This window comes from Ornithorhynchus anatinus, chromosome 7 (assembly GCF_004115215.2).
Source record: "Ornithorhynchus anatinus isolate Pmale09 chromosome 7, mOrnAna1.pri.v4, whole genome shotgun sequence".
NCBI classification, from domain to species: Eukaryota; Metazoa; Chordata; class Mammalia; order Monotremata; family Ornithorhynchidae; genus Ornithorhynchus; species Ornithorhynchus anatinus.
Genome location: NC_041734.1, coordinates 21,876,958 through 21,890,061, shown reverse-complemented (window position 1 = coordinate 21,890,061; position 13,104 = coordinate 21,876,958). Strand labels below are relative to the sequence as shown.

Here is a 13,104-nt window from a genome sequence, read left to right as displayed (position 1 = left end):
TTATATCCCGGCTAGACTACTGTGTCAGCCTTCTCTCTGACCTCCCTTCCTCCTCTCTCGCCCCGCTCCGGTCTATTCTTCACTCCGCTGCCCGGCTCATCTTCCTGCAGAAACGATCTGGGCATGTCACTCCCCTTCTTAAACAACTCCAGTGGTTGCCAATCGACCTCCGCTCCAAACAAAAACTCCTCACTCTAGGCTTCGAGGCTCTCCATCACCTTGCCCCTTCCTACCTCTCCTCCCTTCTCTCTTTCTACCGCCCACCCCGCACGCTCCGCTCCTCTGCCGCCCACCTCCTCGCCGTCCCTCGGTCTCGCCCATCCCGCCGTCGACCCCTGGGTCACGTCCTCCCGCGGTCCTGGAACGCCCTCCCTCCTCACCTCCGCCAAACTGATTCTCTTTCCCTCTTCAAAACCTTACTTAAAAATCACCTCCTCCAAGAGGCCTTCCCAGACTGAGCTCCTCTTCCCCCTCTACTCCCTCTGCCATCCCCCCTTTACCTCTCCGCAGTTAAAGCCTCATTTTCCCCTTTTCCCTCTGCTCCTCCACCTCTCCCTTCCCATCCCCACAGCACTGTACCCGTCCGCTCAACTGTATATATTTTCGTTACCCTATTTATTTTGTTAATGAATTGTACATCGCCTTGATTCTATTTAGTTGCCATTGTTTTTACGAGATGTTCTTCCCCTTGACGCTGTTTAGTGCCATTGTTCTTGTCTGTCCGTCTCCCCCGATTAGACTGTAAGCCCGTCAAACGGCAGGGACTGTCTCTATCTGTTGCCGACTTGTTCATCCCAAGCGCTTAGTACAGTGCTCTGCACATAGTAAGCGCTCAATAAATACTATTGAATGAATGAATGAATGAATTGCGTGCTGATTGTGTGCAAAGCACTGTACTAAATGCTTGGAACTGTTCATGGCACCTTTGGAAGCCTTTGGGCATTTAGATTTCTTTGGCATTAAAAGGCACAAACCTCTGCTGCTAAGGTCTGCCAAGGTCTAGATGATGCTGGGATGGCGCACCCTTGACTTATCGGGCCTGTGGGTGGTTTTAATAAAGAAGATGTGCTGGGAGCCGTGACTCCATTACTGACTCTTTGGTAATGGTTACCTTAGCGGGACAGTCCAGTTCTCCCAGCAGGTCAGTGGAAACGAAAACAACCAGGAATAAAATTTTCCTGATCTCTGTCATTCTCTCTCCCCAGATCAAACCCCATAAACCCATTTTGGGGGGTAAAAAATTAAAGGGTGTTAAAATTTCTCTGAACGTTTCAGATCATTTACGGGTAGAGAATGAACACGCTGAAGTTGTAACTTTCTATGTGGCTTTTAGATCGATTGCTCTTCACAATATACAGTTCATTAATGAATTTTATTCCCGCCACTCGCTCCACCTTCAAAGCATTTTTAAGGTCACACCTCCTCCGGGCCTTCCCTGATTAAGCCCTTTTCTCCCACAGCTCACTCTCCCTTCTGCAACATCTGTGCCCTTGGATCTGTGACCTTTGACAGTCGCTCCACCCCCAACCCCAAAACACTCATGTACAGATCTTTAAATTATGCAGTATATATTATTTCTTTATATTAGTGGCTGCCTCCCCCTCTAGACTGTAAGCTTATTATGGCCAGGGAAAGGGTTGACTAATTCTGCTGGATTGTACTCTCCCAAGCTCTCAGTACAGGACCCTGCACGTAATAAGAGCTCAGTAAATATCGTTGATATTAATCATCCTTGAGTCCACGCCTCGGGATATTTCCGAAAAATCGGGTGCACGGCCTTTGTTCAGGAACCGTCCTCCCACAGAGCATTTGTTCCTCACAGAAAAATCAGTTCCAATTTGCCCTACAATCAAAAGTCTGTGGCGCCCTCAATGCCCTTGAGCGTGTGAGCTGACTTCCTGCCAATTTACAGCTGCAGCACTCCCACACAGCCACGAATCCAATCTCCACGGAGAGAAACCGAGGCAGAGAGGGGCCGCCTCTGCCAGGACATCACTGCAGGGCTTAGGCTTCGGGAACCATCTGTGACGTAGGTTCCAGGGCAGCCTGTGATGGGCCTTTCCGCTCTGTCGGGCAGTCGCATCTCCTGAGCGCTTACCGTGTGAAGAAAGCTGTGCTCAGCTCTTGGGAGAGTACAGCATAACAAGATAACAGACACGTTCCCTGCCCACTACGAGCTTTCAGTCTAGAAAAGAATTCCCCAGTGGCGGGAAAGAAGAAAAGTCAGGGGCTTGGAGAGCTGGCTAATCCCTGGATTGTTGAGGCTTTTACTGGAATTCTCCGGCATGAATAGGGCGAAAGAAGGAACATGGGTAAAATCAGCAATAAAAAACTACAAACTCTATAATTCTTCCCTTAGAACTACTAAGAAGAGAAGCAACGTGGCTTAGTGGAAAGGGCACGGGCTTGGGAGTCGGAGGTCGTGGGTTCTAATCCCGACTCCGCCACTCATCAGCTGGGTGACTTTGGGCGAGTCACTAAACTTCTCTGTGCCTCAGTGACCTCATCTGTCAAATGGGGATTAAGTCCGTGAGCCCCAAGTGGGACAACCTGATTACCTTATATCTACCCCAGTGCTTAGAACAGTGCCTGGCACAGAGTGAGCGCTTAACAAACACCGTCATCATTACCACTTTGAAAAAGAGACGTACTCATTTTAATGTGAGACATAAAGGACCACTAGTGCTGTACGGTTCATTAGAAGTCCGAGAGAAAATGCACCTTCCAGGTTCCTACGAGTTCCTGGCTCGGTGAGGTTCAGTTCATTTATTGTTTAAATCCCTCGGGGACAGCCGCTTGGCTACCTCACGGACTGTCTGAAATTGCCCCCCGCTTTCCCGGGGAGCTGAGCCCTCATCCACCGACAATACTCCAGCAGTAGCAATTTCATAAATGTACGCCGGCCTCATTTCTAGGAGCTCAGAGTGCTCTATAGATTTCTTAAAAGGCCTAATTATAGCCAAGGGCTAAATGTGGCGGCGAATCCGGGAATTCTCTAGAAATCTGGGAACGTACTTGGATATTTAGCTTCCCTGGTTCAGAGGGCACCTAGGGATAGAGTGAGCGGGGAGCCCGGGGCGAAGGCTGCTCAGCTCCCATCTTCCGGTCACCCCCGGGCCAGCTGCCTCTGAGGACAGCCTCGGTCGTCCAACGAACCTCCCGCTCAACCCTGCCCCACCGGAGTCCAGCTGCCCTGCTCTTACCAGAAGACTCTCTCCCGCCACACCTCTGTTGTTAAAAACCACACACCTAAAAATGAGAGACAGAGAGATACAGAGAGGGGGTGCGGGGTGTGGAGGGGGGCGGGAAGGGAGAAAGAGAGAGAGTGTATGAGTCAGGATTTGGATTGTATGACTTTATCACAGAGGATTATGAAATGAACTTTCTCTTCCCCATTCGCTTTCGGGAAGAATCATTTTGTAGTCCTTGGGGCGATTAAAAGGAACGCAACTTCCGCCCTACGTCTTATGGGCTCGCCACGGTCCAGTCCAAGCCCTCCCCTACCCTGTCTCCTCTCGTTGTTAGTGCGGAGCTGCCCACCTGCAGGGGTAGGGCAGGATGATAATAATTATAATAATAATTACGATGGTATTTGTGAAAGCACTCCCTTATATGTCAAGCGTTGTTCTGAGCGCTGGGATAGATACTAGATAATCAGGTCGAACCCAGTCCCCGCCCCATACGGGGCTCATAGTCTTCATCCCCATTCTACAGATGACGGAACCGAGGCCCAGAGAAAATAATAGTAACTGTGGCATTTGTTAAGTGCTTACCGTGCGTCGGTCACTGTACTAAAAGCTGGGGTAAATGCGATCAAACCGGGGTGGACACAGTCCCTGTCCCACGTAGGGCTTCGCGGTCTCAATCCCCATTTTCCAGATGAGGGGACTGAGGCCCAGTTAAGTGAAGTGGCTTGCCCAAGGTCACACGAAGCAGACAAGCGGTGGAGTCGGAATTAGAACCCATGACCTGCTGACTCCCAGGCCCGTGGTCTATCCCCTATGCCACGACTGTGAGCCCCACGTGGGAAAGGGATTGTGTCCAATCTGGCGGCCTCGTATCTACCCCGGCACTTACTACAGTGTCTTGGCACACAGCAAGTGCTTAACAAGTCAGAGGACTAGACCGTTATCTCGTTGTGGGCGGGGAATGTCTCTACGCCTCTGTCGTACTCTCTCGAGTGCTCAGCACAGTGCTCCGAATACCGTAAGCGCTCAATAAATACCACTGATTGTCTGTTTGATTGGCAAGAGGTCAGCGAAGTTAGGAAGGAGGGAGAGAGCTGACTGAGTGCTTTAAGGCGGAGGGTAAGGAGTTTCTATCTGATGCAGATTTGGAGGGGAAACCAGAAAAATGATCTGGGCGGCAGAGTGAGGGAAGGACTGGAGAGGGGACAGACGGGAAGCACGGAGGAGGCCGATGCAGTGGTCAAGGTGGAAAATGATGAGTCTCTGGATCAGCACGGCACTCGTTTGGAGGGAGAGGAAATGGTGGATTCTAGAGACGTTGTGACGGTAAACCCAACGTAATCTCGTGGCAGACCGAATGTGTGGGTTGAATGAGAGAGATGAGTCAAGGCCAGGGCCGAGGTTACGGGGTGGTGAGACAGGGAGGATGGTGGTGCTGCCTACAGTGACGGGAAAGCCGGGGGAAGACAGGGTGTGCGCGGAAAGACGAGGAGTTCTGTTTCGGGCACATTAGGTTTGCGGGGCCACGGTGGGACTTCTGAGTAGAGCTGTCTCGAAGGCAGGAGGAAATGTGAAACTGCAGGGAAGGAGAGAGGTTGGGGCTGGAGAGATAGATTTGGGAATCATCTGCATAGAGATGGTAGTTGAAGCTGTGGATCGAAGTTCTCCAAGGGAGTAGGTGTAGGGGGAGAATAAAATGGGACCCAGAACTTGAGGGACTCCCGGAGTAGGAAGGCGGGAGGCAGAAGAGGAGCCGGGAAGAAGCGCCGAGGGAGACAGGAGGGGAACCAGGAGAGGATAGTGTCCTTGACGCCAAGGCGGGATAATGTTTCCAGGAGAAGCAGGCGGACCAGAGTCAAAGGCAGCAGAGGTTGAGGATGAGGATGGAGTGGAGGCCAATGGATTTGACAAGGAGCTCATTGCTGGCAATTTCCACGGAGCGGAGGGGGATGATGCCGGACTGGAGGGGCTTGAGGAGAGGGAGTGGAGACATCAAGCGTAGACAACTCGCTCAAGGAGTTTGGAGAGGAATAGTCGGAGGGAATAGGGTTGATATCTGGAGGGAGCCCTGGGGTCAAGGGTGGGTTCCCCGACGATTCCCCCACTCGTCTAATGGGGTCGAGGAGCAATCACCGTTCTTGCCCGCCAAAATTACAGCCAGTACGGCAACCGCGTTAAGTCCGCTTTGGGTTATTTCTACCAAAGCCACAGATCGTTACAAACCCCCTGCTTTCGAGTAGAGGAGAGCAGTACAACGTTCTGAACGACGCCAAAATAATTTCCTCGTTCTAGTTGAGTGATATCCTTAGTAAGCACCTAGTCTGTGCTGAGCCCAGTACTAAGCTCTCGGGAGAGTACAACGCGACGGAGTTGGTGGACACGATCCCCGCCCACAAAGAGCTTACCGTCTACAGTAAGAGCTTCCAGTTTGGACCGTGAGCTCCTCGCAGCCCGGGATCTTGTCTACCAACTCTCTTGTACCGGACTCTCCCAAATGCACGATACAGTTCCCTAAACACAAGACGCGCTCGATCGATTGCTCGATTCTCCTGGGACGGAGATTTAACTCTGCACTACTCCGCACCGGTCATCTCCCACACCGGTGGCCACCGATGGCGCTAACGGATTCCGGACAACGCTTTGCCGACCCCAAAATATAACACGTTTCGTGACTTAAACGAGGGCATCGTATGGACGCGCCAGAAAGGTTTTTTGCCACTTCCAGAAGCCAATGGGAGGAAGGGTGGACGACTTCAAAAATACCCAACAGAGAGGACCTGCGTGGCCTCGGGGAAAAAGGCTGGGCCTGGGAGTCAGGGGACCTGGGTTCTAATCCCTGCTCTGCCAGTTACCTGCTGGGTGACCTTGGGCAAATCATGAAACTTCTCCCGGCCTTAGGTTCCTCATCTGTAAAATGGGGATTCAATACCTGTTCTCCCTTCTACTTAGACTGTGAGCCCCATGTGGGACCGGGACTGGGTCTGACCTGATTGACCTGCATCTACTCTAGTGCTTAGAGGAGTGCTTGGCACATAGCGTGTGCTTAACAATATAATACCAGTTTCTCTAGCAGCCCTGGACAGGAGACAAGCCAGCTGAAAACCAGACCTTCCAGTACAAAACGGAATAAATGAATGTCCGCACTGCGTGGGCGTGAGAGGGGGGAAGAGAACCCAACCCATTTTCCCCTCTCTTCTTCCTCCTCCTGGGGGCCCCGGGCTCCCAGAGCCTGCTGAGGAGGGAGGGGAAGGCAATTCCTATTTTCAGCTCCATCCCAGCAGACTACGAGTCTGGGACTAGGTAAGAAGGGCCTCGGGGGCCAAATGGAGAGTCTCTCGAAGACTTTGACCCTGCCTATCCTATGCAGCACGGTATAGTGGATAGGGCACGCGCACGGGAGTCAGAAGGTCATGGGTTCTAATCCCGGCTCCGCCACTCGTTGGACGTGTGACCTTGGGCAAGTCACCTCACCTCTCTGGGCCTCGGTTACCCCATCTGGAAAACAAGACTGCGACCCCCCTGTGGGACAGGGACTGTGTCCAACCCGATTTGCTCGTATCCATGCCAGCGGTTAGTAATGATAATGTCGGTGTTTGTTAAGCGCTTACTATGTGCAGAGCACTGTTCTAAGCGCCGGGGGAGATACAGGGTCATCAGGTTGTCCCACGTGAGGCTCGGTGCCTGGCGCATAATAATCACGTAAATACCGTAATTATTAATTAGTATCATTATCCTCTGGCCACTCCCCAGCAGCCTCCACCTCACCCGGACCTCGGCCCTGCCTGCTGAATCCTGGCTTCATCTCTGGGGCCCCGTAGCCTCCATGGCCCCGATTAGTTTAGAGGGCAGAGGAGCTGGAGCGGGGAAGCGGGTTCCCAGAGCGAAAACCCCTTCAAGGCAGGGGCCCTGCCGACCCCTCCCGCCGCTCCAGCCCACCCTTTCCACCCTCCAGCCACACCAGTTGAAGAACTAAGCTGGCCCCTTCCAGCTTCCTGGACTTCCCTAGTTCCAACAGGCAGGTCAGACTATAAACAGAGCGGGCAGCCAGGCAGCTGGGCTTCTCAGCCGGGGGCCAGGAGAGCGCATTTCCAAAACGGCGAGAAGCAGTGGAAAGAGCCCGGGCTGGGGAGTCAGAGGTCATGGGTTCGAATCCCAGCTCTGCCACGTGTCAGCCGTGTGACTGTGGGCAGGTCACTTCCTTCTCCGTGCCCAAGTTCCCTCATCTGTAAAATGGGGATTAAGACTGTGAGCCTCACGTGGGACAACCTGATGACCCTGTATCTCCCCCGGAGCTTAGAACAGTGCTCTGCACATAGTAAGCGCTTCACAAATGCCAACATTATTATTATCGCAAGCCTTGCTCCTCCCTCCCCAGATTGGTTGGAAGGGGCTGCGTTTTCCCAGCTCTTTCCCGTCGGCCGGCCAAAGGGCCGATTCATCTCCCGGCAGCGAGCATCCCTGTGGCGAAGAAGTACAGGGCGTCCACTTGGATTCCAACTCTTGTCGTCCCTCCGGGGAAAATGCAGGGCACAATTCAGAGGTGATTTAGTGACAGACTGAATACAGTTCAGGAGTTAAAAGGGAGGGTGGAGTCAGGGATAATGCCAAAGTTGGACACGGGCATCAGCCGTGGGAAGAATGGAGGTATTTTCAACGGTGATGGGAAAGGGTAGGTGTACAGAGGATCGTCGAGGGAAGAGTTTAGTTCTGAGACACGCCGAGCTTGAGGGGTTGGCGGGACCTTCGCGTAGAGATGCTCTGGACGCCAAAGAAAATGTGAGAGTCTAATGGAGGCGAGAGGCTGGGGTCAGCAACGTCGATTTGAGTGTCACACGTACAGTAACTGACACCGTAAGCGCTTAACAAATACCGCAATTATTATAGAAGTGGGAATTAAAGCCATGGGAGTGGATGAGCTTCCCGAGGGAGGGAGGGAGTGGAAAGTGAGAAAAGAATTGGGTCCAGAATAGAGCCTTCGGGTGAAAGGTGGAGGAAGAGCCAGTGAAAAAACACCTAAAAGAGAAATATCTTGAGGAACGGGAGGGGAACCGGGAGAGGAGCGTGGCAGTAAAAAAACAAGGTAGACTGTGTTTCAGGGAAAAGGTCGACAGTGTTAAAGGCAGTCCGAAGGTCGAGGAGGACCTGTGCAATCTGATAGATCAGAGGAGCAGCGCGGCGTAATGGATAGGGCACGGGCCTGGGAGTAAGGAGGTCATGGGTTCTCATCCCGTATCTGCCATTTGCCTGCTGTGTGACCTTGAGCGAGTCACTTCACTTCTCCGGGCCTCAGCCACCTCATCCGTAAAATGGGAATCGAGAGCCTGAGCCCCACCCGGGATAGGGACTGTGTGCGACTCGATCCGCTTGTGTCCCACCCCAGCGTTCAGTACAGCGCCTGGCACACGGTGAGAGCTTCACAAACACCATCATTATTATTATTTGGCAAGGAGGTCACGGGTGACCTTCGAGAGAGTGATCTCAGCAGAGTAAAGAGGACGGAAACCAGATTGTAGAGGGTCACAAAGGATGTTAGCGGAGAGGAATTCAAGGGAGCGGGTGAATGCAACCCACTTGAGGAGTTAGGACAGAACGGAGCGAGAGCTGGAGGAGACGGTGGAGTTTTTTTAGGATGGGGAGACGTGAGCAAGTTTGAAATCAGAGGGGAAGGCGCCATCAGAGAGTGAGCAGTTAAAGGTGGCCGTCACGGAGGGTGGTATCTTTGGGGTGGGGGGTGATGGGCATTAAAATACGTTACAGCTAGGGGAAATAGTAGAGTGTAAAGACGCGTAAGTGTTGTGGATATTAAAGCGCTCAAGAGCTACAAAGCCAAGTTCATAGGAGTTACAGAGGGGAGGCTGGGTAGAGGAAATGAGGGCTTAGTCAGGGAGGGCCTCTCGGAGATGTGGTTTTAAGAGGGCTCTGACGGTCGGGAGGGTGGTGGACCGTCTACACGAAATGGGAGAGAATTCCAGGCCGGAGGGAAGACCGGGGCAAGGGGTCGGTGGCGGGATAGACGAGATGGAGGTACGGAGTGTAGGTTGGAGTTAGAGGAGTGAAGCGTGCATCATCCTCGACCTCTTCTCTCCTTCCGCGACGCTATCCTGGACTCCCTGCTCTCTTTCCACTCTCACATCCAGGCAGTTCCTAAATCCTCTTTCCTCCCCTACGGTATCTTCTGTCCCTGCCCTTTCCTCCCCCATCCCAGCAATCCCCGCCCCGGCCCAGGGGCTTAGCGTACCCCCCACAGCTCAACCACCATTTCGGCCTCCTCACCGGTCTCCCTGACGCCAGCCTCTCCTGGAGTCTGCCTCTACTGCAGTCTGCTATTCGGATCATCTTTCTAAAATGCTGTTCTCCCCCTCCTTAAAACCCTCCGGTGGTTATTCGTTCGTCTCTGAATCAGACGGGAACTTCCGAACACTGGCTTTAAGGCCCTCCATCCACTCTCCTTCTCCACCCCCCTTACCCCTCTATGTTCTTCTACCGCACCCCTGCTTTTGCTCCGTGTTCCTCTCAAACGCACCTGCTTTCTGTGCCTCGTTCTTTAACCGCCCACCTCTAGGCCCTGGCTTCCGCTAGGACCTCTCCCCCCTGCACCCCGCCCCACCCCTTCGAATTCACCCGATGGCAGCTCCTCCCACACTCGGGCAAGTCCCTTAATTTCTCTGGGCCTCAGTTTCCTCATCTGTAAAACGAGGATTAAATGCTGGTCTCCCTCCCCCTTCGACAGTGAGCCCCATGCGAGTCAGGGATTGAGTCCGGTCTGATGTCTGTCTCAGTGTTGCACGCCTCAGTTATTATTAGCTAAACCGCTTCTGTCGTTCGTTCCTTCAATCGTATTTATTGAGCGCTTACTGCACTGAGCGCTTGGGAAGTACAGTTCAGCAACAGCGATGGTGGGAGGCGAACATCGTCACCTCCACCGGTGGAGAAGGAACGTATCTGTTTATTGTTTTACTGTACTCTCCCAAATGCTTAGCACAGTGCTCTAACACACAGTAAATGCTCCGAAGGGAGGGAGAATAGGTATTTCATCCCCCTTTTACGGTTGAGGAGACTGAGGCACAGAAGCTAAGTACTGTGCCCAAGGTCACATATCAGGGAAGTGCTGAAACTGGGATTAGATCCTAAATCCCAGGGCTTTGCTATGTTCTAAAGCCAAAGGTCTTTTTTTGTGTGTGTCTTGGAAGTTAGTCTGGGCCTCACGAGAGACAGAAGCTTCAGATATGCGAAGAGTACAAGGTATCCTGGGCTTTCTGGGCACACAATTATAAAAAAAACTTAAACCACCTTCCGAAACCCTAGCCGACTCAGCTGGGGAATCCCGTTCGACTTGACGCTGCTCTGGGCGAAATAAAAGTGAGCGTACCGAGCGAGACAGAGCCGGATCGAATGTTGGCTTCACTGAAACTCCTAAGACATTATCAGAAAACAGGCAGAAGCATAAGACTTTGGGAACGAAATGCCTATCTTACACCTCAAGAGCGAGGTGTAATTAGGATTAATTTATTTTCGCCTCCGTCCGCCTGCGGGACTGTAAATTCCTGGGGGGGCAAGGACCCTGTCTGCTATATTGTACTCTCCCAAGTGCTTACTTAGTAGAGTTGCAGCTGCCTCTCACCTTGTACCTAGTGAACCCAGGTCAAATCCCCGAAGGGCCTGGGGGGTGACCTGGGTGGGGTTCCCACGGTCCATCCCGGAATCCCACTTTCTTTCACGGCCTGAATCTTTGAGGAGATCATTTGTCATCCGGGTGTGATCCAGGGCAGCCAGAGGTCAGATGGGATAAAAGGACAGAGTCAAAGCAGTAAGGCCCTCTTGAAAGTCAAAGGGACAAAGGCAAGCAGGCTGCCTAGGTCCTGGCCCTGGGGCACGACAACACCCAGATGAAAGAGGTGCCTTCTTGGGCAGGGGCTGAGCAGCGCGCGATTTCAAACAGGTCTTCCTCAAGGATGGGAAGGTTGGCTCCACCAACAAACAGGCTCTTCTCAAGGGTCACACCCAAGGACCTGACTTAGCGGCCCGGCTTAGTGGAAAGAGCACGGGCTGAGGAGGCAAAGGTCGGGGATTTGAATCCCAGCTTTGGGGAAGTCACTTTTCATTCATTCATTCAACAGTAATAATAATAACGTTGGTATTTGTTAAGCGCTTACTACGTGCAGAGCACTGTTCTAAGTGCTGGGGTAGAAACGGGGTGATCGGGGTGTCCCACATGAGGCTCACAGTTAATCTCCATTTTACAGATGAGGTAACTGAGGCACAGAGAAGTGAAGCGACTTGCCCACAGTCACCCAGCTGCCAAGTGGCAGAGCCGGGATTCGAACCCATGACCTCTGACTCCCAAGCCCGGGCTCTTTCCACTAAGCCGGTCGCATTTATTGAGCGCTTCCTATGTGCCGAGCACCGTACTAAGCACTTGGAATGTACAGTTCGGCAACAGACAGAGACAATCCCTGCCCAGTGACGGGCTCACGGTCTAATCGGGGGAGACGGACGGACAAAAACAGGACAACATAATCACGGTAAATAGAATCAAGGGGACGGACACCTCGTCAGCAAAATAAATAGGGTAGTGACTTCTCTCCGCCTCAGTTACCTCATCTGTAAAATGAGGATTAAGACCGTGAGCCCCATGTGGGACAACCTGATAACCTTGTATCTACCCCCGCGCTTGGCGCATAGTAAGCGCTTAACAAACACCATTATTTTTTGGAGAGGCAGCGTGCCTGACTGGTGAGAGCTCGGGCTTGGGAGTCAGAGGTCGCGGGTCCTAATCCCGGCTTTGCCACTTATCAGCTGGGTGACTTTGGGCAAGTCACTTGCCTTCTCTGTGCCTCAGTGACCTCATCTGTCAAAGCCCCACGTGGGACCACCTGATACCCTCGTATCTACCCCAGCGCTTAGAAAAGTGCTTGGCACACAGTAAGCGCTTAACAAATACCAACATTATTTTGATTACTATTATTAATCAGCTCTGCCACCTGTCTGCTGTGTGACCTTGGGCAAGTCATTTCACTTCCTCCGTGCCTCAGCTCTCTGGAAAATGGGGACTGAAACCGTGAGGATGAAGGCTGTGAACCCCGTACGGGTCCAACCTGATTATCTTATGTCTACCCCAGCCCATAATACAGTGCCTGGCATGCGGTAAGTGCCTAACGAACACCATCAAAAAAAAAAAGTGGGGAGTCTGGCTCTCCTCCATCTGCCCTCTACTCAGATAGGAAGCTTGAGTTGCGAAAGAGATGATGGTCAAACTTAGTAAATGAATATCTATTTTCAGTAGTCAGAGGTGCAAGGAAAACACCCAGGGTACCTTACCTGTATCCCAGTTCCTCACTGAGTTGGATCATATGAAGGATGTAGGATTCTTTGCTGGTTCCAGTGAGGCCAGGCAGCAAGAGGACAGTGGGTCTGGTGCTGGCATCCGAAAAACTCACGCTGCTCTCATTATCGAACCAGTCCAGAGAAATCTGCCCTCCATCACTGGTTTTAATAAGCTCACTGAAAGGAGTAATTCAGAAAGGTGAGAATAGCCTTCGCCTTCTTGAAAAGCAGCCCGGATGCCGCACGGTACGGCGTCAGCGGCACATCTTTAAGTTTCTAATGAGGTAGGGTCTCGATCTGATCGATGACACGACTACGGTGTTACTGGACTTCCGGAATGATCGCGCTTCTCTTTAGCCTAGTGAAAAGTCACCTAAAGAGTGTCTTTCTTCCCCGTGAGGGCTATAAAAATCCGTCGCTTAGAATCTATACCCCTCTCCAGCGCCCCGAGAGAACAGGTGACATGATAGTAACGACCACGATTACGGTAACGATGATGGTGAATGATGCCGAGGAGGAAATTTCCTAAATCCCCGTGGAGACTCTGCTTCCTAGGGAAGGCTACTGGAGAGTTGGGGGAGAGAGGGAAGAT

At 52.3% G+C, this 13,104-nt stretch overlaps 1 protein-coding gene across 3 annotated transcripts in view; it reads right to left on the bottom strand.

Annotated features, from left to right (window-relative positions):
* Positions 1 to 13,104, bottom strand: part of ABHD3 (abhydrolase domain containing 3, phospholipase) — a 37,564-nt gene that overhangs the window by 21,798 nt on the left and 2,662 nt on the right. For all 3 annotated transcript variants that reach the window (XM_029069149.2, XM_029069151.2, XM_007668221.4), the window contains exons 3-4: positions 12,507 to 12,689; positions 3,204 to 3,249 (exon numbers count right to left, since the gene is read on the bottom strand). In XM_029069149.2, coding sequence (XP_028924982.1) covers positions 3,204 to 3,249; positions 12,507 to 12,689 — 229 coding nt within the window. The remainder of the gene's footprint in view (positions 1 to 3,203; positions 3,250 to 12,506; positions 12,690 to 13,104) is intronic.